At 40.0% G+C, this 27,847-nt stretch overlaps 1 protein-coding gene across 1 annotated transcript in view; it reads right to left on the bottom strand.

Moving 5' to 3' along the window:
* The window catches only part of ELAVL4 (ELAV like RNA binding protein 4), an 80,914-nt gene extending 62,652 nt beyond the window's left edge, over window positions 1-18,262 (bottom strand). The window contains exon 1 of the mRNA XM_053985564.1: window positions 18,197-18,262. Coding sequence (XP_053841539.1) covers window positions 18,197-18,214 — 18 coding nt within the window. The 5' untranslated portion in view covers window positions 18,215-18,262. The remainder of the gene's footprint in view (window positions 1-18,196) is intronic.
* Window positions 18,263-27,847: the final 9,585 nt, after the last annotated feature.

The following is a 27,847-nucleotide window of genomic DNA, read 5'->3' as shown; positions in this document are numbered from 1 at the left end:
GTTTTATCATCCACAGATTCATTTCGACAACTAAATACTTTTTTTTTTTTTTACAAGAAAAATCAGAATCATTGCAAGCATTTTTAAATGTAAGAGCTGAAAACCGAGAAAGCTAGGATGGCCCACATTATAAGCTCACTTAGCTCTTTCCTAGAGAAAGAAAACCTGACTACAAACCACCAAAACCATTTTCAAAACATGTAAATCAAATACTCATTGTTCTACAAGTTTCATCTTTTAAAGAGTATAAATATTCCCTCCACACTGCTAAGCTGGGGACAGACATTCAGTACGTTTTCAATTTCTTTAGATCATAGACACGCTCAAACACACACAGAGACTAAACACACCAATAAAACGTAGGAAATGTAGTAAAGCTCATAAAATCCAGCTATACACAAACCAAGCAAGGAGAAAAATCACATTTAAAAAACATTATACAATCTATTTGTGGAATGAGCACTGAATTCAATTAAAATATGAACAATGTGAAAGGCTGCAGAGGATTTCTCTCACCACGCATCTTTCTGAGCACATTTGTAGCTTAGTAAAAACTAGCATAGATTAAAGTAGCCTGTAAGATACATTTCCTAACTCAAATTTAGGTGGCCCATTAGACTGAACACACAGCCATCAAAATGCTACAACAGCTAGTATATTACCATGGATTCTTGTGCAAGCATACATCTAATATTAAAGTTAGATCTGTAATGTATATTTTTTACTTAAGGTCTCTTCAGGGGTTAGTAACACCAGAGAAGGCATCCAGAAATTATTTCTAAGTCTTTTCAACTTCAGCCTACTTTGTTATTATAAATTCGTTATGCATATCAAGATTCAGCCATTTTTCTGAAACAATAATCGCACGCTGCTCCTCTCAAAAATTATCTAATCTTATCCATCTATAAATCCAGGTACTCTGCACACTGACCGCTTTCCCAAAAAGCACCCCACACACGCAGCCTTTCCGAGAAACACTAAAACAAATGCTCAAACATCCTCAGAGGCCTCTCTCTGGAAAGACAAAGGCAGAATCCTATTGTTGAAAAAGTCAACCTTATTCTCGTGTTTCCAATAGTACCATTTATCTTTCAGGGAAAGGGACTGACCACCGCATCACGGTGGTGACATTTGTAAAGCATCAGATTCTCTATAGTGTCTCCAGCATCAGCCAGCAAGCCCCTGAGCAAAGCATATTTTTAGTGCAATCTTCCATCCCCACAAAAAGAAACTTGTCTTAAACAGCTAATCCAATATCAAAATGAAATCACAGGGTTGTTTCCCAGCCCCCCCCTCCCTCTCCTTACCATAAATGAGCAGTTTCTTGACTCATTAATGACAGTTTCCCTTAAAAGAAGTGATCTCATATCACTGAGCCCCTCTCCACCACGCATACATCCCAAAGGTTGCGGGTATCTTAGCATCAGTAGCCGCTAGCAAGCTCTCTCATACAGAGCCCAGATGGACTATACCAGAAGCCAATTCAGCGTTAATAACTACCTACTCTGTGCAGTTTAGAAGCCTTACGTGGCATAATGTCCTAGGCAACAGCAGCCGATTGAAACCGCAAATAAAAGACAACCCAATTCTCCAAAAGCATCAAAAGGAAAAAAATAATAAATTGAAGAATGATTTTTTTTTAAAAAAAAATCTTACTTATATAAGATTAAACTGAATCCTTCACCAACATATGAAAAAAGAGAAAAAACAGATGCTGCCCAGAAAAAGTGACAAAATATTACCTCATTATTTAACAAAGCAGCATTAAGCGTCCTGCTGATTTCAAACATCTTGCCACAGATTTTGGTTAAGAGAAACAGAAAGAATCCTTTGCAAGCCCTCTGTCTGCAAAGGGTTCTTCAATTTTCTTGCGCACAACAGAATAGTCAATATGTTATTTCCCTAGAGTTCGCACATTAAAACATCTAGTCAGTGAGCTGAATTTTCCCCTTATCACACTGTAGACTCCTGTTATATGTACTGCTCTCTTTGCAAGATTAGCCTGCCCCAAACATGGCTGTTGTTTAAACTATTCTTTAAAGTAACAGTTCACTCCATAACCACCAGGTGGGCAGTGTACACAGATCCAAGTAACCATCTTAAAGATTTTTCTTGGAATAGCTGCTGGTTGTGATATACAACGTAAATCCCCCCTACACTTATCAAGCAGGAGAAAAAAAAAACTGTCACTGTTTTATGCCCTTTCCTCCCGAGCAGCAAGTCCATGAACAAAACCCTAAAATCCCTTAGCTTTTAACACAGATTTTTTTTTTTTTTTAAAGGGACCTTAAAATTTATACAGGAGCTTTCCATTCAGGAAAAGTGGTAAAATCCAATCAGTTTTGAGAAAAAAAGTATAATTAAAAGGGAAAGCACACCCAACTAAGTTGTTTGTGCTACAGAAGAACAAAAATCAGGATTATGTTCACAAGAGGGTTCTTTCATGGAAAGACAATTCAGCATGTAAGTAATTCTGCTAGAAATTATGAACTATACCTTCAAGCAAATTGAAGACAACTCGATAAGATACTGCTATGACTTACTGTGGCTTAAATTCATTTATGAAACCACTGTTGCACGCATCAGAGCACAAGATTGAAATACATGGAAAGGGTCCAGTGTTCAATAGCACCTAAGTCTCCCAAGGTATCAAACAGTCCCTATTCCATCACGTCTGCAAGCTATTTAAGTATTTTTTTCTCCACTTTATTTAAGGTCAAATACCTCAAGAAATACTTCTATTACTATAAAAAAATACCAATTCACTCAATGCTCTACAGCAACACCCAGAGGCATGAATGAGATTGGGATCTTTGTGTTAGGTGCTGTACAAACACATTTGAAAAGTCATTTCATACCGAAGGACTTACAAACAACATTTACAAGACTGAAAGCACAAAGCAGAGGTGTGAGAAAGAACAATAAAAGAGCTTCACAAAATGTCTTTACCAGCTGGGACAAATCGCTGGAGGAACCAGGGCATCTCTGCCAACTACCTGTGCTAAGGCAGAACCCAAAAGGTTTTTTATTGAGAATAAATGCATTAGATGGACAAGGGCTTCTTTAGATTTACCACCATCACCTATTTCCTTTCATTTATAGCAATCCATGCTGAGTAAGTATATGCAGAGTAGTGATTTTCTTTGCTGGCCTTTAACTAATATTAAAGTGATGCAGTAATGACTTAACCTTCTTGAATATGTATTGAGTTTCAAGTCATCCCTTTTTATATGAGAAAGGTTATTTGCATCGATTTCTGTTTGCATGAAATAAGCTTATTTTCTCATTCACCATATGCCTTGAACACTAATTAAAAGTGTCACTTTCTTCTAATGTAAAAACGTAATCACTTAGTAAATAAGTATTCTTGGCTTTTTGGTCTTTGTGATAATCTATTTAAGGACTTTTTATTTCCACGTAACTCCAGTGCTTTGATTACCACACACTCTGCTCATGTAAAGAGAAGCGTTTTACAAATGTACATTTTCCTGGATTTTTTTTTTTTCAAATAAACAGAAAAATCTATCTAGAATTACATCTTTAAGGACCCATACTCCTATTACCCCGAGGCAAATCCATCCAATCAATATGAAACCATTCACATGCCACCATCTGCCAAGCTGTAGAGCAATGTGGCTGGAACAGACCTCTTAAAAAGCAGCAGTGGTCTCATTTTCAGTCTATCAGGGAAGCATCAGAGCTCTCATGTGCAAGGACACAACACTCCAAGTCAGACCTCCTCACACCACTGTCTCCCTGCACTGCTGCAGAATTCCCGTAATTTTTGCTGCTTGAATTTTCACACTAATCATCAAAGCAAGAGGGAGGAGAAAATGATCAGTAACAGTCCTATTCGACTGCAGCACAAAATAAAGAACTCAATTTAATTCTATCCTAATATGATTATAGCAAACCATTTAAATGCTGCTGCCTGTGAACTACAACCTGGCATTTTCCATCACCTCATTTTCTACTCTTCTGGAGAACTAAGTATTTCTCTCTGGAACAGTTTTACTCTTTTCCAAGACATTCCTCTCATAAAATTAATATTTAATTCTCATCAAAGAGATATTTTGTTGTTTGACAGATGAGAGGGTGCAGGTGGATGAGGAACCAAGGAGAGGCATGTGTGAGCAAGAGATGGATCTCATGTACAAAGTGATTTAATAAAGATAACAGGCAGGGAAAGGACATTACACAATGCAAGCACCCGGTTCTGTCCTATGCAGTAATTCAAGAACCTCTGTGGAAACAGCCTCCAGTTCAAGATACCACATCAACACTGTCTTCAGCAACACTGAGCTCACACAGTGTTTTCATCAGAAGATCTCATAATAATTTAAAATATCCTCCACCACCTATAACCCCATGCAAATGCACTGCATGACTAACTAAAAAAGAGCACTAGGAGAAAACGGGAACACAAAGGTATGCAAACCCCTTATAAATATACAGAGAGAAGAAATTAACTAATTAACTAATTTAAAACTAATTTAAAACCATCCATGAAGTTACAAGAAACTGAAAAGCTAAATGTGTAATTCATGTGATGCTGACAGTCACAAACTCAGATGAGAACGCCAGAGCTGAATTGTTCATGGCATCTAACCCAAAGCCAGATTTCAGCAATGAGAACAGGAAAGAAAAAAAGAAACCAGCCCAATTAAGCTGACTGCCCTTTGCTGTACATGTGTGCAGGAGGTGGCAGGGACTGGGGGGTAGAGGGAAAAACAATGGCTAAAGAGGTTATTTACTCACTCAACAAGGGTTTTTTTTCCCCACTGTTACTTGAACAGCTTACAATTAAGTGTATATGTACATAATTTGTTTACCTACTGAGTACTTTAAAAAACAACCAGCAAAATAAAACACCTTACCAACTGCCCAGTGGAAATCAAGCAGGAGTGGTAACTGAGACTAACCTTGCATGACATTGAAAATGTTTTTCAGACTCTTAAAGGTTAGTGAATTAATGTATTTCATGAAACAGAGTCAAATTTCTAAGGTTTCACTGCAAAATATGTAAGTCACGATAAGTGAACACTACCCATATAAAAAAGAAACACCATACAATTTCTGAAAAAACACTAGTTGAAAAAGATGACTGACATGGTCCTGAGCTTTTATTAATTTCTTTTATTTGATGATCCACTCAGAAACACAGGAACCTGTCTCTGCCTCCTACCCTGCCCCTGCTGTGGAACCCACTGACAAGCTGTACAAGCTCTGCTGCCGATGCAATGTTCTGTGTGCTGCAATGAAATTCCTCCTGATGCCAAGGAGATGAAATATAACACACAGCTACCTGGAAAAACTATCACCTTTTGGATCTGAACCCAGAAAAGAGAGAAGGAAAAAAACCTCAAAACAACCCAGAAGAAGAATCAAGAGCAGTCAGAACTCTAGCTTCTTAAAGAGCTAGACACTAGATACAAAACAAGACAGAAAGCCTTCCTAAATACTTACAACCCTAAATGAGGAATTTAGATGCACAAAGCTTAGGCAAGTAGTCACAGTTCCCACAGAAATCACACTTCAGCTGGTTTTGCACAAATATGCTATTTAATGTTGCTTGCCCACTTTCTTTTTCATGCCTTATGAGATGTGTAATTTGGATGCTGCATAGCCGCTCTAAGTATCACATGCCAATTTTCTAAAGATGTGTGTATTTGCAAACCCCACTGTGGATACTTATGTTTGAACGCCAGGAGACTGGAACAGAACTCTCCAGGGCACAGCAGAGCACAGAGGTAACAAAATGAAGAGATGTAAATAGCTCTGATGGTGAGAGAAGCCTTAGTAGTGATAGGAACCACATCCTCAATGCCACAACTGGAAGCTGGGCAGCCACACAGATTTAGGCATGCATGGGTGCCACTGAGTAACCTCAGCAAAGGATTCCTGTGACTGTCAGGGCACAGGCCAGACAGGGAAGGGGGCCAGCAGCTCTGCTGCAGTGCAAGAAGGGTTTGGAGAAGATGATTCAGCACCTTTCGAGCAAGTCTGAAGGCCAGCAACGTCCTTGGCCCCACATTCCTCTCCCTAGCTCTGACCTGCTGCTCTGCAACACAGAGCATCCACTTGGTCCCAGTGTGTCCTGCCTGGCCAATTTTCAACACATTTTAAAGAACCCACTGTCAGCACTGCAAGACTGGAAAACAAAAGGCAGCATACACTGCAGGTAAACATGTTAACACAGCAGTGAAGTACCAGTAATTCTTTCTCCCCTTTCCAGTTCTTTTACTTTTGGCTCAGGAATAGAGATCTTAATACCTTCAGTCCCCTGATTTTGTTTTCCTCCTTTAAAATTCAGAGATACTAAAAGTTGCATGTGACAGACATCTTAAATCCTACAGCTTGCTTTCCTATCACTACAAGCAGAACTCAATCCTACCTACAGGGAGAGTTAAAACATTTCTACATTGCTGTCAATTTTGTATAATACAGTTAGCAAAGTTTCATCTGAGCACAAATGAAGATGTTTTCAAAGATTTATGACTGCATTTTTAAAATGTATTTACTTGTAAATAATGAAAGGACCTAGACACTGAAGAAGTCCAGACTTACCAGGGAGATTTACATGAGTTCAGCCATTTTTAATGTGCCTATGTATAAGCACAAAAACCTTCATAAAAAATGTGAACAGGGTCTTTCAACCAGCATTGCCTAATTTTAGAACAGTTGATGGATTTGCTTTAAGCCCATCTGTAATACAGTGTGCTATACACCTTGCACTCAGGCCAAATAATATCAATAACAAGAACAAAGATAAAAACCTGAAAGAGGATTAATGTGCTGATGTTTCCAAGCTTTGAGACAGTGATCAGAAAGAGATCTGGGGATGAGTGTGAGGTGGCTGGATCAGAACAGAGGTACAGGAGGAATCAAAGGAGACCTGTGAGCAGCATGCAGAAGGGTTATGTCTCCTGCAACTTGCAATTACACAGGAAGGATGCAGAACCAGGGAAGATACAAAAAAGAATGAAGACAACAAAAGCATCAAGAGCTATTAATTGTCCAAATTACTTCTTGTTAGAGCAGCTGGCATTTACACACAGTATTTTAGTAGCAGAAGGCAGAAGGTAAATAAGTATTACAATTTGTACATTAAAAAAAAACCAATCCTCAGTAATTTCTGGGTAAACCCTTTCATGCAACTTATCCCCAAACCAAGGATGCTGGAAAGAAGTTTAAAATGGCTTTACTACAGAAACCAAGCTTACCTCATGCTCCAAAGCTTACACCTGTATGTAAAAGTGCCAGGACTTTCAAGAAGCTTCCTGTGTACATCTGTTTTATTTTACCCTTTAAGAAATAAAGGTTAGGTAAGCTGCCTAAATAAGGTACCCAAATCTCAGGGATAAACAGCTCCCTTGTGAATATGGCTCACACAAGTCTTTGGTGTATAATTTAGACTACAGAAATGACGATTTTATTATAAGACAAGGTAAAATAGAGAGAAGGTAATGGGTATAAAAACCAGAACTGATGCAGTATTTAAGAGAAGAGCAATGCCAACACTGAACTTTCCACACTGACACAAAAACAAGGAGAGGCTAAAGAAAGACAACTGAAAGAAATCTGAAGCTCCTCTTGCCTCTTGAGTTCCTGGAGCTCGTCTCTTGGGATCGGGATGACTCTAGCTTATCTACCTGGTTCTCAGATTGTCATGCAGATTTATGGTTTTCTTTGAACTTCTCTTTGCAAAGTGCGACATACCTCAGCAGATGATTTTCAGCTTCCTTTAAAGTAGGGCAGATGAACAATGGGTATTTTTAATACTGTCCTTTTAAAAAAAATTAGAATATGCTAGTAGGTATAAGAGTTGCTCTGCAGCCTAGCCTTCCTAATAAATAACTTTATGTGACAATTACCTAGCAATAGATACTGAGTGCTTGGGCTTCAAGGAATTTCTCCAGCCCAGCTGGAGAAGCTGGCAGGTTGGCACCCAAGAGCGAGTTCACTTCTGTGCTGAACTGCCTCTTCCACAGCCGCAGTTGATTTGTTTTTTTCACTGAACAGGCAGGTAAAAGGTGAGGCAGCAGCCAGGCTGCTTGTGGTTCCTCCAGTCTGTGGAGAAAAGCTGCATGTGAGAGGATGAGCTTTACCAGTCCTAGAGGCCAGTGTGGATGAGTTTACCTCACCTGAGGTTACCCATCTGCTGGGCAGCAACTCTCTCCAGCCCTTTGTACAGGAAGTTCTAGGAAATGGGCACTTCCAAGGCACAGTTCATCAGTCCTGCTCAACAAATCTCTGAGAGGAAGATAAATCATGCTCTTCTTCACTGGCTGCACACTAAGGAGATCTCCAGTGATCACTGGGGAAGTCCAAGCAGAAAGACCACCTTTGGTCAGCCCAATCCCACCATGGGTTTACCAGTTGACCAAAGCAGATGGTCTTCAGCTGATCCTCACCTAAATGAACTTTGGCCACACTAGGGTCTCTGAACACCACAGTGCAATCCTTGATTTAACTCAGATAGCTGTTCATAAGGACAAATAAGTACTTCAGTGAGTAGCGATTCAAGCAAGGCAAGTTTATCACAGACACAGACCCACACCCAAGGCCAACACTCAGTACACCCATAACAGCTACACAAAGCAGATCCTGCAAGACTACATTGGTCTGTACAGAGAAAAAGCCTAACAGCTTTGGAAGCATGTAAACAACTGATCAAAAGGAAAAAAAAAAACCCAAAGTTTATTTTATGAACTCTAGGCTAGATAATCTCACTTTCATAACAGAAGCTTTGATTCTGGACCTCCAAACAGCAAAGCCTTAAGAAAAAAAAAGGGTTCTAGTACATCCAATTTATGACTGTTCAGAAAAGCAACAATCGCATCAAAACAGCTGCTCTGAAAACCCATCCAGCTACAGGCCATCACCCTGCAGTTTAAGAATATTTCACTCCATTGCCTGAACACATTTATATTCTTCCAGGCAGTTTTCCTGATGTTTTATAAGGATTCCCCAATGCAATAACAAACGATCTTTCTTTTAATAGTATCACTGTATGTGTTGTAACCTGCACCTAGGGACACCCTGCTCTGCTCAGATAAAACTTAATTGTTCTTCTGACATCGTACAATGAAGGAACTTTAAACTCACATAATAAACGAAACAGTCCTCTATTTTTTAACATTTTCCATAGCCCCAATGACTACAAAAATTCACTTTAAAAAATGTTCCAAGCAAGCACAGATAACCAACATAGACCTAGTGTAAAAAAAAAATTACTTTTTTTTAAAGGTGTCAAAAAAAGGACAAGATTTTATTCTGCTGTGGTAGAGAGTCCTACTTCTGTGGGTAAAGGAAAGCAAGATATCAGTAATGCTGCAGAACATTTGACAAAGAATTTCAACTGCTGGCAACAAATGGCAAAATCCCTCCAGCATTGGTGCTGTGTCTTTCTCCAGACTACTTCCATCATTTTTTGTGCTTTCTGCCAAAGTAACAGGGCAGTATAGGTGCACACCATAAAATTCTGTGGTTTGGTAGTGGAAATTTCAGCTCATGACCTTTGAGGTTAATGGTGCTATTTAAATTTAAGACACAATGAAGCTATTAGCCAATTACTCCCACTGACCTCACTGTTAACTGGAAGACTGTCAACATAGAAAATGAGGCCAATTATTTAGGAGCGATCATCTGTTCAGGAAGCCAACCTCTTCAGCTGGTTGGGAGACTATCCCAGCCTGGAGGATGATGACATGGCTCTATCCATTTCTGCTGTTGTCACTTCTCAGCTGCCACATGGGCACAAAGACTTGGATGCTTAGGAAACTCCTACTAGCACAGAACATTCCTCAGCAACCTGGATGACTTGACACACACAAAGGTTTTCTTTTCTCTTTTCACTGACATCAGTCAGGTCTCAGTATGTTCAAGACTCCCCCGTACACAGGGCTTGTGCCCACAGCACCAGGTATGAACACTGCCATGATAAGGACTGCAGCTCTGCACATGCTGCTGACAGATGCAGAATTCCCTCCAGTAATGAACTCCCTGAATTTCATCACTTGCTGTTCCATGTGGAAAGCAGAGCCAACCTCTCCTTCTGTATCATTAGGATCATAACAGTAATTTATTAAAAAAAATCTGTCAAAACTAGATGCTATTGCACATTTCATAAGCTTTTAAGTAATGAATGAAGGAAAAAAAAAAATCTCACAGATACAGTCACATCAACTATGCAAACCAAAATAAGACCAGATACTAAAAATGAATGTTGGGAAAAAAACAACATGTAAGTGTATACAGTAAAATCTTGCTCCAAATGCTTCCACAAGACCCAGATAGAAATAATTTTAAAAACACTGCAATCAAGCTTAATGGAGGCTTCACTTGATTCATCTATTTAAGAAACTAGGAAAAAAAACCCTCACAATTTCTACACAAGAGACTGCTTGTAAGATTCAGATTAAGATGAACAGGCCAGATGCTCCAGTGTACCAAATTTGCTCCTCAGCATTTTCCTATCCTGCCCACCAACTCAGCCTCACCATTCTGTGAAAGGACTGCAACTGCTGAGCATCAGAGCTGACAGGTTAACAGGATGGAGGAAAAGAAAAAGCACATCAGCCAATGACATTCCCATACTGCAAGATCCCAAATGTGTTGTTCAACACTACAAAAAGCAACTTAACCTGGCAAAATTTCAAACAGGTTTCCAGTAGAGTGACCTGCAGAGAGCAACATGAGATTCTGGGGGTCAGGCAAGGAAGAAGAGCTGGGAGCATGGCACTGCCATGTACTCCCAGGGTTGAGTACCCTGATGGGTTCCACCTGCAGCCTCCACCACCACCCCAGTCCAGGTGCTCCATTTAAGCTCAGGGCTGGGGCACAGAGGGCAAAACTCTGGCTTTTCAGTTTCTAAGTAGACCATTGTACCATTGAGAAAGTGGATGGAAAAACAGACAACAGGCAGTATAGCTCCAGCTCTTATCTCCAATACTGTATCTCAGGTTGGGATTTTCATCAGTCAGACATTTGCAGGGTAAGACTAGTAAGATGCATGGAGAGGCACACAAGAAATGAGTGTCTGTACCACACAGAGCATCCCAGTACTACAGATGATTTAACTCCATGGTTCCATGAAGTGTAGTTAGTTCTGGGTGTTAATAACCCTGATTCAGAACTGTTCAGCTATGTACTCTCATTAGCCAGACCATCTGTGTAAAGGGAACAACCTACGCTGTCACAGCACACGGAGCCTGGGGCTGACCTTAATATCTTCCCCCACATACCAGCAGAGGACAAGTGGAAAGGAATCTGGCATCAGTTTGTCTTTACTGCTGCCAGAGGAAGATATCTGGGCTGGAGAGGAAGTTTCTCACCTCTCCAGTCACTCTGCCAGCTGTGGCAAACGCAAAGTGGCAACTGCTCTTCCTCCTAAGCTCCCACTAGTGAAGTGGGAAGTTTGGTTGTCCTATTATGACAGGATAAGCCCAGTTTAGATATCACAGGACTCTGACTTATTGGGAAAGAGAGGCTTCACAGATCATGTGAAACAGTAAAACCTCCTGACATTCAGTCAGTGTAAATTATCTCATGGACTGAAAAGCACCCACCATCACATGGAATTGCACTCCAAATATAAAGTATTTGTTGCTTCTTGCTCCTTCCTCTGTATCACATATCTGCTAAGACAAGCTGCCTGGTGGACATTCCTGGAGGTTCTTCCTACCTGCACAAAAGTCTGAGATCCTTGAGCTGACCCCTACAGGAGCAACACAGAAAATTGATGCAGACCAGAGGGAGTACAGGACAGTAAGGATACATCCCAGCCCTGAGTGAAACATGCAGCAGCCATCTTTAAGCATGCTGAGGTTTAATCCTCTCTTTCTAGGCACATTGTTCTTCCAGAATCTTCTTTTCTGGCCAACAAATATCATGCTTCCTCCTCAGAACAGAAAAAAAGCAAAACAAACCAACCAGACCCAATCTGCTTAATGTGCTACTTACTTCCGGAAATGCCATTTTTTCCTTCTCTACCAATCTCTTTTCATCTTTGACTCCTTCCTTGCTTTCATCTGTTGTGTTTATTAACTTCCTCTGGCTGGTGCCACATCCAAGGAGAGCTGCAGAGAGCAATCCTGGTGCTATTGCATGCTCTCTGCTGCTGAGAGAGCCCAAGAAGAGCTCCAGAGAGCCCAGTAAGAGCTCCAGAGCAAACCACTGTGTGCAGCCCTGAGTGACAGAAATTTGAACAACTCTTCCAAGACATAATTAAAGCTGATTTCTTTAGAGCAGTAGAATTCAGCAATGAGTACATTAGCAGAAAGCTTGGTATTGTGAACACAAACAAGCATCTCAATTCAAGCAAAAGTAAATTGTCTGGATTATGAGATGTTACCTAGGATGCCAGGAAGGGTATACAAAGTGCTTTTATCTCTTATCATGGCATGGCAGAAATAATCTCACACATTAAGGCTGCGAGCAGGAACCTTGTCCTGTGGAAACACTGCTTTTCTAAGGCTTCAACATCCAGTTTTGCTGTGCAATTCCTTAAGAGATGAGAGCATGTTTGACTTTGCAAAACCTGTGGTAGTTTAGCATCTTTGGAAATTCCACCTTTCTGCTATCTATTGAAGACTTGCCAGTGGGTTAGAAATCTATTAAGCAGGGAATACATGAACAACAGACAAGCAGGGTAGAGAAAGAATTTCTCTTGAAAAACTAGGAGCTTAACAAAACAGAAGTTATTCAAAACCAGAAATACTTGAATGAGGAAGAACAATTAAAACTGTTGGCAAGTGACAGACCTAGATACAGGAGCCTGTATCAGATCACCTTTGTATCACATCAACTTAATAGAAAAGCTTCTCTTTTGACATACAAAGCTCCTCCAATAAAAGTTATTTCTTTTAAACAATAGCCATTTTTCTATACCTTTGACAATTTGGAGTTCTGCATAAGCAACGAGCAACAGCTTGGCAAAAGGTGATTTTACATGGGCTACTGCAACTAAAGACCCTGGCAAGGATGTCAAAAATGCATGAATTGAGATATCACAACTTATTAAAAGACATTTAGAATTATGCATTTGTAAGAAGTAAATACAAAAGGATATATAGTAGACATGGTAGTTGAGAAGCTCAAAAAATCCACTGTTATATACTGGACATTAAGAAAACATTGCCATGTAGGTATTTTATGGCAAGTGACTGTGCCTAACTGAAAAAGGCCTAAAAAAACAAAGGAAAACAAACTAACAAGAGCAAGATGCAATGACTTCAGCTATACATTGCATGAAAATATGGAGGACAATGGTTCAAATAAAGTCAACTGTCTTGGAAATAGTGCATGAAATCCCAGAAGTGATAGAACTACTAGTCAGTGAAGAAAATGAAAGGAACCAAGTGGAAGAATCAATCAAGAAGAAAAAATAAGCTTTTTTCATAAAGGCAGGCAAGGGGCCAGGTAACATAGATGGACACACATGCAAAAAAAAAACACAGAAAAGTAGCTCTATCTCTAAGTACAGCAAGTGATAAATTTGATGATAAACTAGGAAGCTCCAAACTAAGGAATGACAGCAAGCAGTGAGGGGTGAAAACCATTTTTCTTGTGCTGGAAAAAAAACCCCACCATCTAATGCAAATGGATGAGCTGATTAACAAAGCTTGCAGAGCCTGTTGTGAAAGACGGGTGAATGGAGAGAACCCGAGGGAGACACTAAGAGCATGTAAACCAAATCAGGGAGCAGCTGACTGCATTCAGAGGGAAGAGGCTACAGGAGCACTCAGAAACAAGAAAACAAGAGTATGACCTAGGCTGCATGAAGCACCAGTAAACACACTGAAGTGGAGGGCAACAGGAGGCATCTGTTCAATGTGTTCTTCGACTGCTGAAGTGTCAGCAGTTTTACAAATACCACCATTTATTAGTAGTAGTTTTTATAACCAGGGGGAAGCACCAGAATGCCTTTTTTTAATGAAGTCAGAAAAAACCCACAGAGAAACTACACTTGTTTTTCAGTCCTAAAAACCCAACTGTTGAAAGGTGAGAACTCCCCTTAATTTATGGAAATCCCAAACACAATCTCCCATGCATTAACTTTAAATCTTTATGGAAACAAAGGCTGCACATTTTGTTTATTGTAAGGATACTGAAATACTTTTTTCCTAAAATAGTTTACTATGTCAATGAAATTGCAGATGCTTCTGTGCACTTCAGGGACTTCAAACATTGCATCAATTATCTGAATAAGTAATGAAAAGACATTGTGAATAAAATGGTTCACCAAGCCTGGTTCACAAGTCAATTGCTTTCTGAATCCAGTTATATACTGTAATATTTGACATGTTATTTCTTTTTGCAAGAGGTTAAGAGTTTTCTGTGCTTCTATGCTACACTTACTGCAGAGTTTGGAGAGGAAACAACCCAACAGAATACAAAAGACTGCAGGAAGGAAAGCACTTTTAGATTCTCCACTACAACCCTCTTTTCACACAAAACAGAACAAAGAAGGTCACTGAAACCAGAACTTTGAAGTCCAACCAAGGCAGAAACATGAAAATCCACTAGCAGATTGCTTATCATTATAGCCCAATCTAATACTTTAAAATTCCACCTTCAACAAACTGGACTAGGTGATGGTACAACACAAAATGCCTGTTTGTTGAGCTCCTGTTTCCAGAGAGTCTTTCTGGCACCTGGAAACAGAGCAAGCATAAGGCTGATTATCATTTCCATAACCCCCAAGGAAAACTATCGTGCAAGATGTTTGAGTAAGAGCAGTGCTGTTCGAAGGCAGCATTCATAAACAGAACAAAGACTAAACAAAAGGCTAAACAAGTACATCATAATTAACAACTACCACCAAACTTTTAATTAAGATATGTAAGAAAAATCAAGGAGAGCTAATTAAAAAAACACCAGCGTATATACTTTTTTAGAAAAATCTGAATTGGTACCACGAAGTAAACAGGCTAATTAGAAGTGACCACAATTATTTTGCCACTGTTACTGAGTTTAGTCATGATTTTTCAGTTTGCTCTTTAATCCTACACCTTGTTTGAACTCCTCTGTTGCTTGAATGCAGGATTCTTCCATCAATTTATTCAAAAACTAAGCAAAAGTGACAAAAATACCACAGAGTTTTAACTCTGTATGGCAGGCATGTTTTGTCATTAGTTTTGAGACACACACTTCTCTGCCTAGATAGTATCATTCTTGCAGGGCCAGAATTATAATTATTATACACTCCCCCCATTAATCCTGAACAAATCCACAGTTACTACAAATGGATCCTGATAAAACTGCCACATCAATAATGCTACACTCCACATGTTTTCCTTTTATCCAGGCAGCTAGACCAGTATAAGAATATGATGCTGTTTCACACAGATTTTACTGTTAGAGGTATCTACTTCCCTTAGGGCCAGAAAGCAGTTACAGATAATAGGAATCTAACTGGCAATATTAAGGTTTTACTTCTCTCCTCTTATATACTACCCTTTCATGAAATATATCCATTCTCATTACTTTTGCCATTCTTCAAAATTGTTACTAGACTGATTTGAACAGTAACAGTTAATGCTGATAGAAACAAGAAAAGAAAAATGCTGACAAAACCTGGAGTTATTTAAGAACTTATTTGCTACACATCTATTTCCAGAAAATTAATAAAAAGTTGCTGACTCCCAGCTGTAAAAACCCCAAGTATACCTAGGCAAAAAAAAAACCCTGGGTAAAAAAGGAATTCCCACCCCCAGCCCAAATGCAAACAGCAAAGTGACTTGCAATTAACAACTTCTGCCTGTCCCCTACAGTGCTGGCACAAAACCCAGCACTCCATTGGGATACATGTTAACTCTTTGTGATTACCATCTCCCAGGTTATTTCTGCACCCACAGAGAAGCCAAATTTCACTTTTTTAAAAATATACCCTTACATTTAAGAGAAGTCTATAGCCTCCTAAAATACACTAATAAGGTAATCAAACTATCCAGGAAGAATTGGCTGCCCACAAGAGCACCTTTCTCATTCCACATGTAAAGTTCCAGACAATTGCTGTCCTGCCTGTAGCTTTCTGACTTATGGCTTCATAAGGGGCATCACCTTTTCCCCCTTTCAGAAAACACATAATGCAGTCTTCTCTTAACTAATGACACAGTACACATCTTCCTTGAAAGCCATTCATTTTAAACTTGAAAATTTCAGGTGTTACCTCCATATTGAGACAAAAATAACAAGCCCTTACTGCATATGGAAAAAAAAAGTCAACTGTGTTTCAAAACCCCTTTAAAACTTAGATAAAAATACACATGCCTGTGCCAGGTAACTCACCAGCAGTGCTGAAATGGAATGCAATCTCCATTTCCTCAGACTATTTCCAGGCTTCTCTACTGCCAAAGCTAGACTAGCACTTTCTCCCTAGTCTACACTTTTCTGTTCAATAGGTGGAATAAAGTAAAAGGCTTATTTCTGTGCAAAGGCTTCTTCCTCTGCATAGCAATAAGCCTCACACTGTAATTGATTTTTTTAAAGTGTCATTTAAATTATTTTGGTATGATTTATCTTTCCTTACTTTTTCCTAAAACATCTCAGAATATTAACAAGGAAATAAATGTAGTAATACTCCAACATCTTCAAACATTATCTAATTTAAAAATCTAATTTACTTTCCATCATTTGGGCTTCCTTACTCTTTCGGATGTCACTCAGGGTGGATAGTAAAATTAGACTATCAATTTCATTTTTGCTTTGAATGTGTTGCAGGCTCCACTTCTCAACCACTAGAACTTTCTTGTTTAAGGTTTCCAATACTGTTCTAGAATTTTTGAATTAAAAAACAGGGAGAACTACTGCTTTGTTTTTATTAAAATAATTCTCAACTGCTCTCCCTGGCCCTTCTTACAAGAAAAGGCTGAGTGCTGGCACAAAACCAAACCTCCAATACACCCGTTAAATAATATTCTGTGGTCCTCTATTAATACAAGAAGATAATAAAAATCTTAAATAGCACTGAGGGTGCCACTGGATACAACGACCTTCCAATGACGCCAGCGGGAGACCTACTTAAGAACCAATAAACAAATTGAGCAAGTGATGCAATATGAGCTGTCCTGCTCTTGCTTTGGTGAAATTTAAAGGATGATTTATCACCGTAGGCAGCCTTACTGCCAGCCAGCCTCCACAACCAGTGAGTCTTACTCAAAGCGTGCCATCACACTGAAAAAGAACTCAGAGAAAATATTTAGGGAAATCTATATTCTTTAACACAAATGTTCATTGATAGAATTTCCTTTTGGATTTTTTTTTTTTTTTATACATGGCATAAGAAGTGAACAGAAGTCTAAACTCTATCCATGCCAACCTTTTAACACCTGGGAATACTTCATACACCATCAGCCTGCTGCAGGGGAAAAAAAAAAAAAGCTATCAGCATAAAAACAGCACTAACTTCCAGAATAACTATTAGGCAATTAAAACTACAGTCATGGGTAATGACTTTAATTAAAAACACCTTAATTGTACTCATCACAGTAAACGGGACTGAGCCTAGAACTCGCATATGCGTCACACAGTAACACAGGTAGAGAAACAAGGAGAAGCCACTGGAAGGTGAGCAGGTGCGGACACAAGGAGAAGCCAGCCCCAGGCGCGGACACCGGGAGCGGCCAGCCCCAGGCGCGGCCACCGGGAGCGGCCAGCTCCAGGCGCGGACACCGGGAGCGGCCAGCCCCAGGCGCGGACACCGGGAGCGGCCAGCCCCAGGCGCGGACACCGGGAGCGGCCAGCCCCAGGCGCGGACACCGGGAGCGGCCAGCCCCAGGCGCGGACACCGGGAGCGGCCACCGGCAGCGCCCGGCCATGGCCACCGGCCCGGTGCCCCCGGTCCCGCTGCCCGGAAGCCGCACCCCGCAAGCCCCCGATGGATAAACTGTCATTCTAAAACCCCTAATTTAGGAAACACAGCGCAAAACTACTTTTTTGTTGTTTTTTTTTAAAAAAAACAAGCCTTTTGTTTAGGGCTGAATGAACGCAGGCAGCATCACCCAAACCGGCCCGAGCGAGGCCTCGCTCCCGGCGGCACTCAACGCCATGGGGGCGGATTCACCGCCTGAAGGGGGAAGAAAAGGAGAGGGTTTAACCTCCGCGCCCCGGGAGCGCTCGCCGACAGGAAAAGGGAGAAGGCGGCGAGGCCCCCGCGCCCCGTGCCCGCCGCCCGCCCCGGGGCCCCGCTCACCGCGCTCCGGCCGCGCATCTTCCGCCGCCGCGGGACCGCCACGAGGGGGGCGCGCGGCCGCACGTGGCGCCGGTGCCGACGGGGTCTCCCGCGCAGGCGGGCGGGGCGCTACGCAGCGGCGTGAGGGGGCACCGCCGCCATGCTCCGCTGGCAGCACTCCGGGGCCGCGGGGGGCGGCGCGGCGAGGGCTCTTATGGCGCACGGAACCCGCGGCAGCTGTGCGGGGTGCGGCCGCGGAGAGGGAACACCTGTGGGGGGCCGGGAGGGAAGAGCCGGAGTAACGCAGCCAGGAGGGTCCGCAGAGCTGCGCTCCCTCCCAGGTGGCTCCCGGTGTGGGAATGGAAATTAATGAAGTGCGGCGGGCAGGGTGAGGTTTGTGCTGATCTCCACCGTGCAGGTGCTTCCCCCTGTTTCTGACTGGGTCCGTGACCCTCGGCCATAAAGATGTATGAGGAAGAATTTTCAGTAGGTTAAAAAGCCTCTTTTTCAATCAAGGAGAGGATAAGATGATGTGACACAAATGTATGATCGTGTGCCACAAATAGAACATTGTGGGAAGCTTTTCCTTAGACATAAGCTTTGTCCTATATTTTTTCAAACAGTTTATTTTCTTGCTGTGTAGGTCATTCTTAACATTAGGCTAAATTTAGATGAAGATGCAGCAGCAGTGAAGACAGACTGTCTGAGGAAGCTGAGTTAGACCCACAGCCTCAGCTGTGGCCTGGCCAGGAACCTGGCTGTGAAATTATTTACCTTTTTACTGACTTCTTTTGTTTCAGGTAGCTTGGTTAAAAGTAACAGAATCTCAGATATTTAAATAAAATACCTGGAGTCTAAAAGAATTAGAAGCTTCTAGCTTCCAGCTTGCCTGGTTTACTTCAGTGCTGCAAGCCATGTATAACTAGCATTAATTTCAAGGGTATTTCTACCACAAAGTGAGGCAAGACTGAACATCTCGGGCCTTTTGAAGATCTGCACCTGAAACTTCAAAACAGGGTCCAATCTCAGCTTCCAGTAAGGACGGCAGAATTTGTATTTGTTTATGCACTCTGATTTTCAGTTCTTTGTGTATAAATTTAGCTGTGGGTGGAGTATCCTGAGCCAGATTCCTCCCTATATGCTATACATAAAGGATTACAGAAAGGCAGACATGATTCTGTGTTAGATTGACAAGGAATTGCATTTCCCAGCAAATGCTGGATCAGAGCCATCTGTTTCAGAAATTAGCATAGCAGCAATTTGTTTGTTTGGCTTCATCTGTCTATTAGTTTGGTCCAAATTCTCTTGTTTTGGAGACATGCTATCACATAGGGAAAAGATCTGTGATACACTCTGTGCAGGCAACCCCTAAAATACATGAATTATTCTAAACAGAGGAGATATGAAATGTCGTTGTCAGAAATCCAGACAAAGCTAAAGTAAGATTATTTGTTTTCCTGTAAACAAGTTTGACTTTCTCACAGCTCTCTTATATTAAATCATCTGCCCCCCTTCCCAGTGTCCTAGTCTCGGAGTGCTTCTCTCCTACCCAAAGCCCAAAGTAGTGTTGCTGTACTTTTAGGTGCACTGGATATTTTCCTTGTGTTTATTTTGACAGCATGATGGAAAATCCTTCCTGACTTACAGCCTCTACAACTTTTGAAGAGGTATTGATACTCTTAAAAACTGAGAAGTCCAGCTGCAAACAACAGTCAGGAAAAGGGCATCAATCCATTAAATGATAAGGTATCACCACATTAGACAACAGCTTTTCTATAAGCATTTCACTTTGAGCTCTGTATACCCAAGAAAATGACATCTCTTACACAGCTTTTTTATTTGTGGCGTACCCAGGCTGCACTATTCAGGATTTCAGTTATTTGCCTAGAATTTTTAGGTCTCAGGAAAAAAAAAAAATCGTACTTAATGCTCCAGAAACGTGCATCTACCATTTTATAGTTCCTACTGGATCTGGTTACAGTGCAAATATTTCTCCACAGGTGTAGAGAAAGATCTGTTGTACAACTAATGATCATTACGTGGCATTGGCTTGATGATGCAAGTTTGGATTCAGAGGATATTCCTACCAACTCTTTAAAAATGTAACCAAAAATAGTCATAGGAAAGCCTTCTGTACCCTTGAGAAGTGTAAAGACCAATGTAGATATTATGAAAAGAGAATTCTAGGTAGATCTGCTCAAATAGGAAGTAATTGTGAATGTTTCTTATAACTGAAGACTGCTAATGCATGATTTAGAGACTACACAAAATAAAAGATGTAGTTCATTATCATGTTACTTCATTTCTTAGTTACATGGTAAAACCACCAACAAAAACGCCTTCTACAATAAGAACTTACTTTTCTCCTTCAGAAAAATGAGTCGTGTGTTGTAGGCAGTGAAAGTGAGGCGAAGTCTCAGCTCAGAGGACGTGAGTGCTCATTCTACACCTGCGCTAGAGATCACCGGTGTTCTCTGTGTCTCTACCTGAGCGCCCTGCTCACCACTCTCCTCCCACCGCCCGCCCCGTTCCTTTGTCTCCTCGGAGCCACCAACAACGGGATCTGCTTGTTTGGATTCAGTTTGGAAACCTGGGCTGAATGGAGGGCGGGAGCTGCCAATGAGAAGCGCTTACCCAGGTCACTGCTAAAATCTCAACACCCAGGGCAGAGCTGTGCTCGCATCACCTGATGATGAAACGGCGGCAGCAGCCGAAGTCAGACAGTGACAACATCTGGTGGCTTCTCTGTGCTGTCAGAGCAGTACGAGGAAATTGCCCGCTCAGAGGATGCTTTGTGAATCGATACACGGGTAATGCACACCACGGTGTTTGGAACAAATAGCAAGTGTCAGAAGTAAATAGTTCTGTATTTTAAGCAATGGAAAGAGAGTGTAAGTGCTTTTCCAGGGTAAGTGTAGAAAGCCATTACAAAGCTTATCTTTGCAACTGACCTATAAAAGTTATAAACACATCAAAGGCTTTGAGGACATCAGATACAAACTTTAATTCTTCCCACAGTCAAAACTCCCATGAAGTCAATGTCCCAGGATCACTACTGAGGAGTATGTTCAGTAAATGCTAATGGAACTCAGACTTCCATGGACACCTTCATTCACAACTGGAATTTAATTCAAGTTGCAATTTATTAAATAGTGATTTCTTGTGATGATTTTCTCTCTAAATCCTTGGATGTAAGGCAACACAATTTTTTAGAATATAATTTCTTGGAGGTTTTATTATTACAGAATAAAGAACTTAAAAATGTAGCTGAAGTACTTTTTATTCAATACAACAGCTTTTTGTTTCCATTTAGTAGGTTAAGAGGTTATATTTGTGTCACAAGTAAAGGCAGGCAAAATTTCTTCCAGGTAAAGAGTCTAGATTTTCATAGCAATCTTGGATATTAGCAGCAAACAGCTTTTCTTATATTTTTGTCCATCTCTAACCATAATGCATTTAGTCAGTCATAGAACCATGACTTTCAGTAACTGTGGCTTTTTGATTTTCTAAAATGGTGTGCAGAGATGTCCTTTACTGTAAATACTTAACGAGTTAACCTGATATCATAAGCTACCAAATACAGAGGGGATGAAAATGCCAGTGGATCCCTCTGAATGTTTTAGCCTTAAGGCTCCTGCAGGTTTTATTCGGAATCACAATAGCAGGAGTGGGAAGGAGGAGATAAATAAAACATTTGTTTCAGAAAGTAGGTGACTTTGACAGAACACTGATGTAAACCATGAAGCCTCACAGATCAGAGGAATACTGTTAAGAAGGGAGGCTGGTGAAGAACACTCAACACCAGCCCCCGAGTGGTGCTGATCAGAACAGTTCTGCTTTGCTTTTAAGTATTATTGCACCTTCTCTGCTATTCTGTAAAGAATTCAGTCGGTGACTCCCACTGATGTATCACAGTCACTCAAACATGTTTTTACACCACTCATTGGGTATTTTGGTAAAGGTCTAATCTCATTTGGATTTATTACGATTTATCTCGGATTAAGCATTTATCTGCTAAGGATTATGACCCATACTATGAGGTACTGATGAACCATCAGAGTTCAGGAATGTCTAAGCACATTAGAATGAATCAGCAATATTATTTTTTGACAGTCTTCACACATTATCTTTTTTCAATCAACTTTGCAACATTCATACAGGTAAGTATCTAATTTTCCTTTAATACGGGCAGTAACCTGGAAAGCTCTTAACATCCAGTAAGAGCAAAGCTGCATTTAATTAGGAGCAGCTTAAAAGATCAGGCCTCAGAGCCACATGACTTCATATTCACTCTGCCTTCAACTGTCAGTATAACTATTGATTTTTTTAAATACCAATTTAAATATTTTTTTCTTAGTTTTGAAATGTATTTTGGTGAGTCTTCCACTGCTATCACAACCTTCTACTTTTTTCCAATTTGCATAGCCAGGAGTGAAAAAAGGAATAAGAATAAAGAAGAAGACTATGTTGTTTATATCTTTCTGGACTTCTAAGACTTTTTTTTCCTGTTTGAAAACATTTAAACTGCTTCCACTATTGATATACATGGTACTGCACCTCAAGAAAAGTGTTGGATTTCTCATGGGTTTAAAAGAAGTTGTTTTGGTTTCAGTTTGTGGCAAAGCCACCGATGTATGCTATAGTTGCCCCAAAAAGGCTTCTGGCTATTTTCATGCTTAATCATTTTGTACATATATGATATCTTAGAAATTCCATTTTATGTTGTTTTAAATGCACAAATTTGGAGAATTCCAGTTGTCACTTTAAATGTGTATGTTTGGAAGTTTTCCTTACAATTCAGATTTTTTCTTTATGATGATACACACAAAGAAGGTTTAAATACTTCTGGCAGTGTTTTATCATGCTGGAAATAAGACCTTGGATATGAAACTGCACAACTTAATGTGTTTAACCACTCTTAATAAATGAATTAGGGAGAAAATATATGGTTCATTTCCAGTATACGTTTCTACTATTTGCTAAATAGTGTCACATTTAGAATGTGCAGTTCTGTGACGAATGACTACACTGCAGTGTTATTGTTCATTTTGAAGATTGCCTGCAATGCCTGTTTTGCTAAGCAGGGAGTTTGCAGTATGAATGTAGCTGTGAAGAGATGAAGCCTCTGAAAGGTTTTAAGGGACACCAGATTCAGTGTGTTTGACTTCACTCATGGAGTAATGGAATTAAATTTTGGGTTTCACAAGAACAGTGCAAAACTCACATTTCTTTACAGTGTTTGTTGGGATACAAAATGCCCTTTTACCAATTTGTATCATAGTTTCTTATCCAATTAATGTTTAGAGCTATGGATACAGTGATGTGTGTGAAACCTTAGCTCTCATTTCAGTTAAACAAGGAAAAGACTCAGCTGATGAAAAATTAGATGAAACAAATGAGAAATGGATGAGCATAGAAAAGAATTGATCTGCCATAACTAAAACCATTGATGAATAAGCTGTAAAGAGACATAATCAAAGGCAAAATTATTTTCCAGTACCTTTTCTGAAAAACATTGAATAGAAAATCATCTGGATTCAGAAAAGAAAGGTTCTTTACCCACTTTCATATGAACATGTGTGCAAGGAGAGAAAAATAGTGAGCGAGAAGGGTGTTTTCTGCTAATGGGATACATTAACGTTGCCATGGAATTTGGGATCAGCATGCACAGGGTATTGATCTTAAACCTGCTTCTGAGCTACAAGGATGAGGAGGACATGTTAATTTACTTACTTTTGACATCAGCCTAGAACTACACATGTATGGGGAAAACCTAAGGGTAGGATGGATGGCAAAGGCGAACTTTGAAAAGCCTCTTTCTCAGAATCATAGAATCATTGAGTTGGAACAGACTATAGGAGGTTTTCTAGTGCAAACTGCTCAGATCAGGGTCAACACTGAAATCACATCAGTTTGTTGAGGATGTGATGCAACAAAGTTTTGAAAACCTGCAAGGATCGAGATTCTCTCTGGGCAACCTGTTTCAGTGCTTAAATATCCTAAAAAAAAATAAAAAGGAATAAATAATCTGTGCTCTGTGTTCTTCTCCAGGACACTGACAGATATTCCGTGGCTTAGGTCTCAGGGTAGATGCCCAAGGAATGCCAAGGTAAGCAGCTGCCAGGAGGAGTAGGACTTGTTAGGCCTTGGGCCTGGCAGGAGACCTTCGCCCCTGCTGCAGTGTGCCCATCCACACCGTAACATTCCAGCTTGGATACGAGTCTGCTGTGGAGACCATGCTGAAAGCCTTGCTGAAGGCAAGGTAGGCAACATCCATGGCTCTGCCTTTGTCTGCACATCTTCCAGGGCATCACAGAGGTCAGGTTGGGCAAACCTTGGAAAAGCCATGCTGGATACGACTTCTAATCACTTTTTTTTCTTCAGGAATGACTCCTGCAGACTTGCAGCATTATTGTCCCAATGGACAAGCAGTAGTTCCCTGGATCATCATTCTTGCCTTTCTTTAGCATGATGGGTTTTTGGATAGATTTAAGTGAAACCAGGCTTTAACTTCACAGTTAAAAGATTTGACATAGTCCACACTGATACTCTCCTTATAAACTGGGATTAAAAAGTCTGTAAACAATTATTGATCTCCACATGCTACTGGGGAAATTTTCCAAGATCAGTGACAGCTGGGAAATCACTGGCATTTTAAAATTATATATCAGTGATTCACTTTTTTGGCATTTACAGTATTGCATTATGGCAATGAACATACTAGATGTGAATTTAAAAAACCGAAGTGCCTTTACCATTTCAGTATTTTTTGTTTGAGCCGTATTACAGATGAAAATTTCTTGATACAATTCAAAATAATGGGTTTGTTTATTAAAGATATATACCCATTAAGATGAAGTTAGAATGAGGAAAATGCTTCTTTGTATGAAAATAATCCTGCTTTCTTAACAACAGCATCTTCTGAGTTTCTTTGATTCATACCTGATTAATGACTAAACTAGATTTTAACTCCTGTAAACACTGTAGAATGCAGAGAGCTATAAAAAAGTAAAATGTATTTTGCCCTCCTAAGTCATTGTTTACACAGCCCTCAGTTACATTTTATTCTGGAATTATTTGCAAGAGAGAGGTTTGGTTTCAAGTCATTGTCCCATATAAGACTGCCAAAGCCTCTAGTCAGTCACTGAGCTGTCATAATTTGAGAGGAGGAGCTGGGTGCTTGCCCACGAAAGGGCACAGGTACATGAAAGGAAAATGTTTATTAGGTAACACAATGCTAAAATCACCTTTTTGCTGGAGAATAAAAACATGTGTGGTGATCCCAAGCTTGTTCTCTGCGGCTGGGCAGGAAGGACTTCTTATTAACACAGTGATTCCTCTGGCTGATGAGGGATCTGCTCTGACGCATTCTGAAGGATGCTGCATATGCCTTGGCTGGGAAAATGATGTTTTCTTTGTACTGGTCGAGGGTAGAAAAGAAGGGGAAATGGTGGGAGTGGTGATTCGGGTGATCTTTAGAGAAAAAAATAATGCAAATAATTGAAGATGAGCTCTGCATACTTCCAGGTTTGAAAATAATTAGTCACAGAGTTCGTAGTCCACTGTCTCAGGTTTCTGCACTGCAAAAATACATTTTAATATAGATTTAAAAACTGGCTAATGAGATTAGCTGGCTAATGTTTTAATGTAAAAGGTATGTCATAGAAAATGACAATCTGAATTGGGAGAAAAAAACCCAAACATAACAAACAGTAAGCTGATTTGAGCTAGGAACTTTGAACACAGATTAAATTGTTCAAGATATAATTGATTTTATTTTAATTCCATGACAGCATCATTTCATCCACTGTCTGTCTTGACATGAGTCTTGTAAAGGTTTGTATTTTGCCTTCTCAGCATCTTTTAGAGAATTATTTGTGATTAGGAGTACAGAGACTATTTCAAATGTCTCTTAAAATATGTGGTATTGCAAACAACGGATATAAAATGAGATTCACACACATAGCTTTGCTGGTGGCCAAGAACTGCGTTGCAATATGCCGGAAATCCAAACATCCTCCTACTCCCAGAGCCTTGCTGACAGATCTACAACAACTTCTTTCTCTTGAAAAAGCTACTTACAGAATCAGAATAAGAAAGAGAGAAGCCTGCTTATTCTGAGAAACTAATGTAATGCATAAAATGGGAGGTTAAAGATTCCTCATCAATATGAAAATCACATTTCTTCTTGAAAATTTTACAGTTTCAAGTAACATCTAGACTATCTAAAATCCTCACAAAAAGCAGAAAGTGAAATATCATCTCTGAAAAAGCAACAACAGCAAACCTTTAGACTGGTATCATTGTTGTCTTGTCTAGCCTTTTAGAGCTAAAAATTATTGGGCTTCTGCCTTAGTACAGGGTTGTGTATCAATGGAACTTGGTACAGAAATAGAACCTCAGCTCAGCAGATCCTCCTTTCTTGAAAAACCATTTAAAAAGGTAAACACAAGGGAATAGAAAAACAAGTAACTTTTCCAGGAAAGGCTGTTGTTAGATGCTGCATATTTTAATTAGCTGTTTAGAAAATCAGGTTGACAATGTCCTTTAATTAGTAGACATTGACTTATTCCACGTGTATTATGGCACAGTGAATCTTATTAAGATAAATGTTTCTCTCTGAAGAGATGAAAAAAAAATCCACTATCATTTGTTTGCTTACCAGATTGCTCACCATCAATACGGCTGCTATTTAAAATGATGAATTTTAGTCACATATTTAATTAGCTAATAGCTGATCTCACTGTTGGGTCTTGATCCTCCTTACATGTGTTCTTTCATCCTTAAAAAGTCTTTGGTTATATCTTGTTTTTGAAGTTTTCGTTTGAAATTGTCCTTGCTACTTTCAAACCTAAAATGCAATAAATTAAATTATTAAAAGTAAAAATTATTGTGAAACCATTTAAGGTTTTGAGTATAGTTTTATACCTACTGCTCAGTTTAATATATTGCTAGAAGGTATGAACTTAAAAAAAATTACAAGCTTTTAACTTTAGATTTTCCACTTGCTGCAGGTGTTTAGTTTGTGAGAAAATTATGTGCACTTTAAAAGGCTATAAACTACCTTAAGATGTCAGTGCATTTGTCTGTCACTGCTCAGCCTGCAGCCTTCTCACAGAATTCATACTGTTTGAGGGCCACAGTTTGAAAGTGCAGCAAATGCTGTGTAGCCTATACTGGGTCATGGTAACTATTAAAAAGAAAGCCTTAATGGTGTTTGCATAAAAGACATAAAGCTCCTGTGGGTGTTACTGGTTTGGACAAGGGCTCTTCATGGCAGATGCTCTACTTCAGTTGTTCATCGTATGTGACAAGTGGTGCTTCTTAACCCCACAGATTATTTTAGTGCCTAGAATGCCATTCAAGGGCAAACATCCCTCCCTCTTCACAGAAGATGACATTCTGAGTCACATGGATTGGGAGTCATGCAAAGAGCAGGGAGTTGGCCTTGATGATGCTTATGGTACCTTCCAGCTTAAGATGTTCTATGGTTCTGGATGATTGCCCTCTAAACCTCTCATTTCCTTCCCATTTGCAGCATTAGGTCATTCCATCAGTACAAGGAAGATAAGCAAGAAGAACGTTAATAAATCAGAATTTTCTTTGTTATAGAGAATGTCTTTGAAGGGATTGCTATGGCAGGTATTGTGCTGCCAAGGAGAAAGGAAGCTG

Source organism: Vidua macroura, chromosome 9 (assembly GCF_024509145.1).
Source record: "Vidua macroura isolate BioBank_ID:100142 chromosome 9, ASM2450914v1, whole genome shotgun sequence".
Classification (NCBI taxonomy): domain Eukaryota; kingdom Metazoa; phylum Chordata; class Aves; order Passeriformes; family Viduidae; genus Vidua; species Vidua macroura.
The sequence above is the reverse complement of the archived record's forward strand: the minus strand, read 5'-3'. Positions and strand labels throughout refer to the sequence as shown.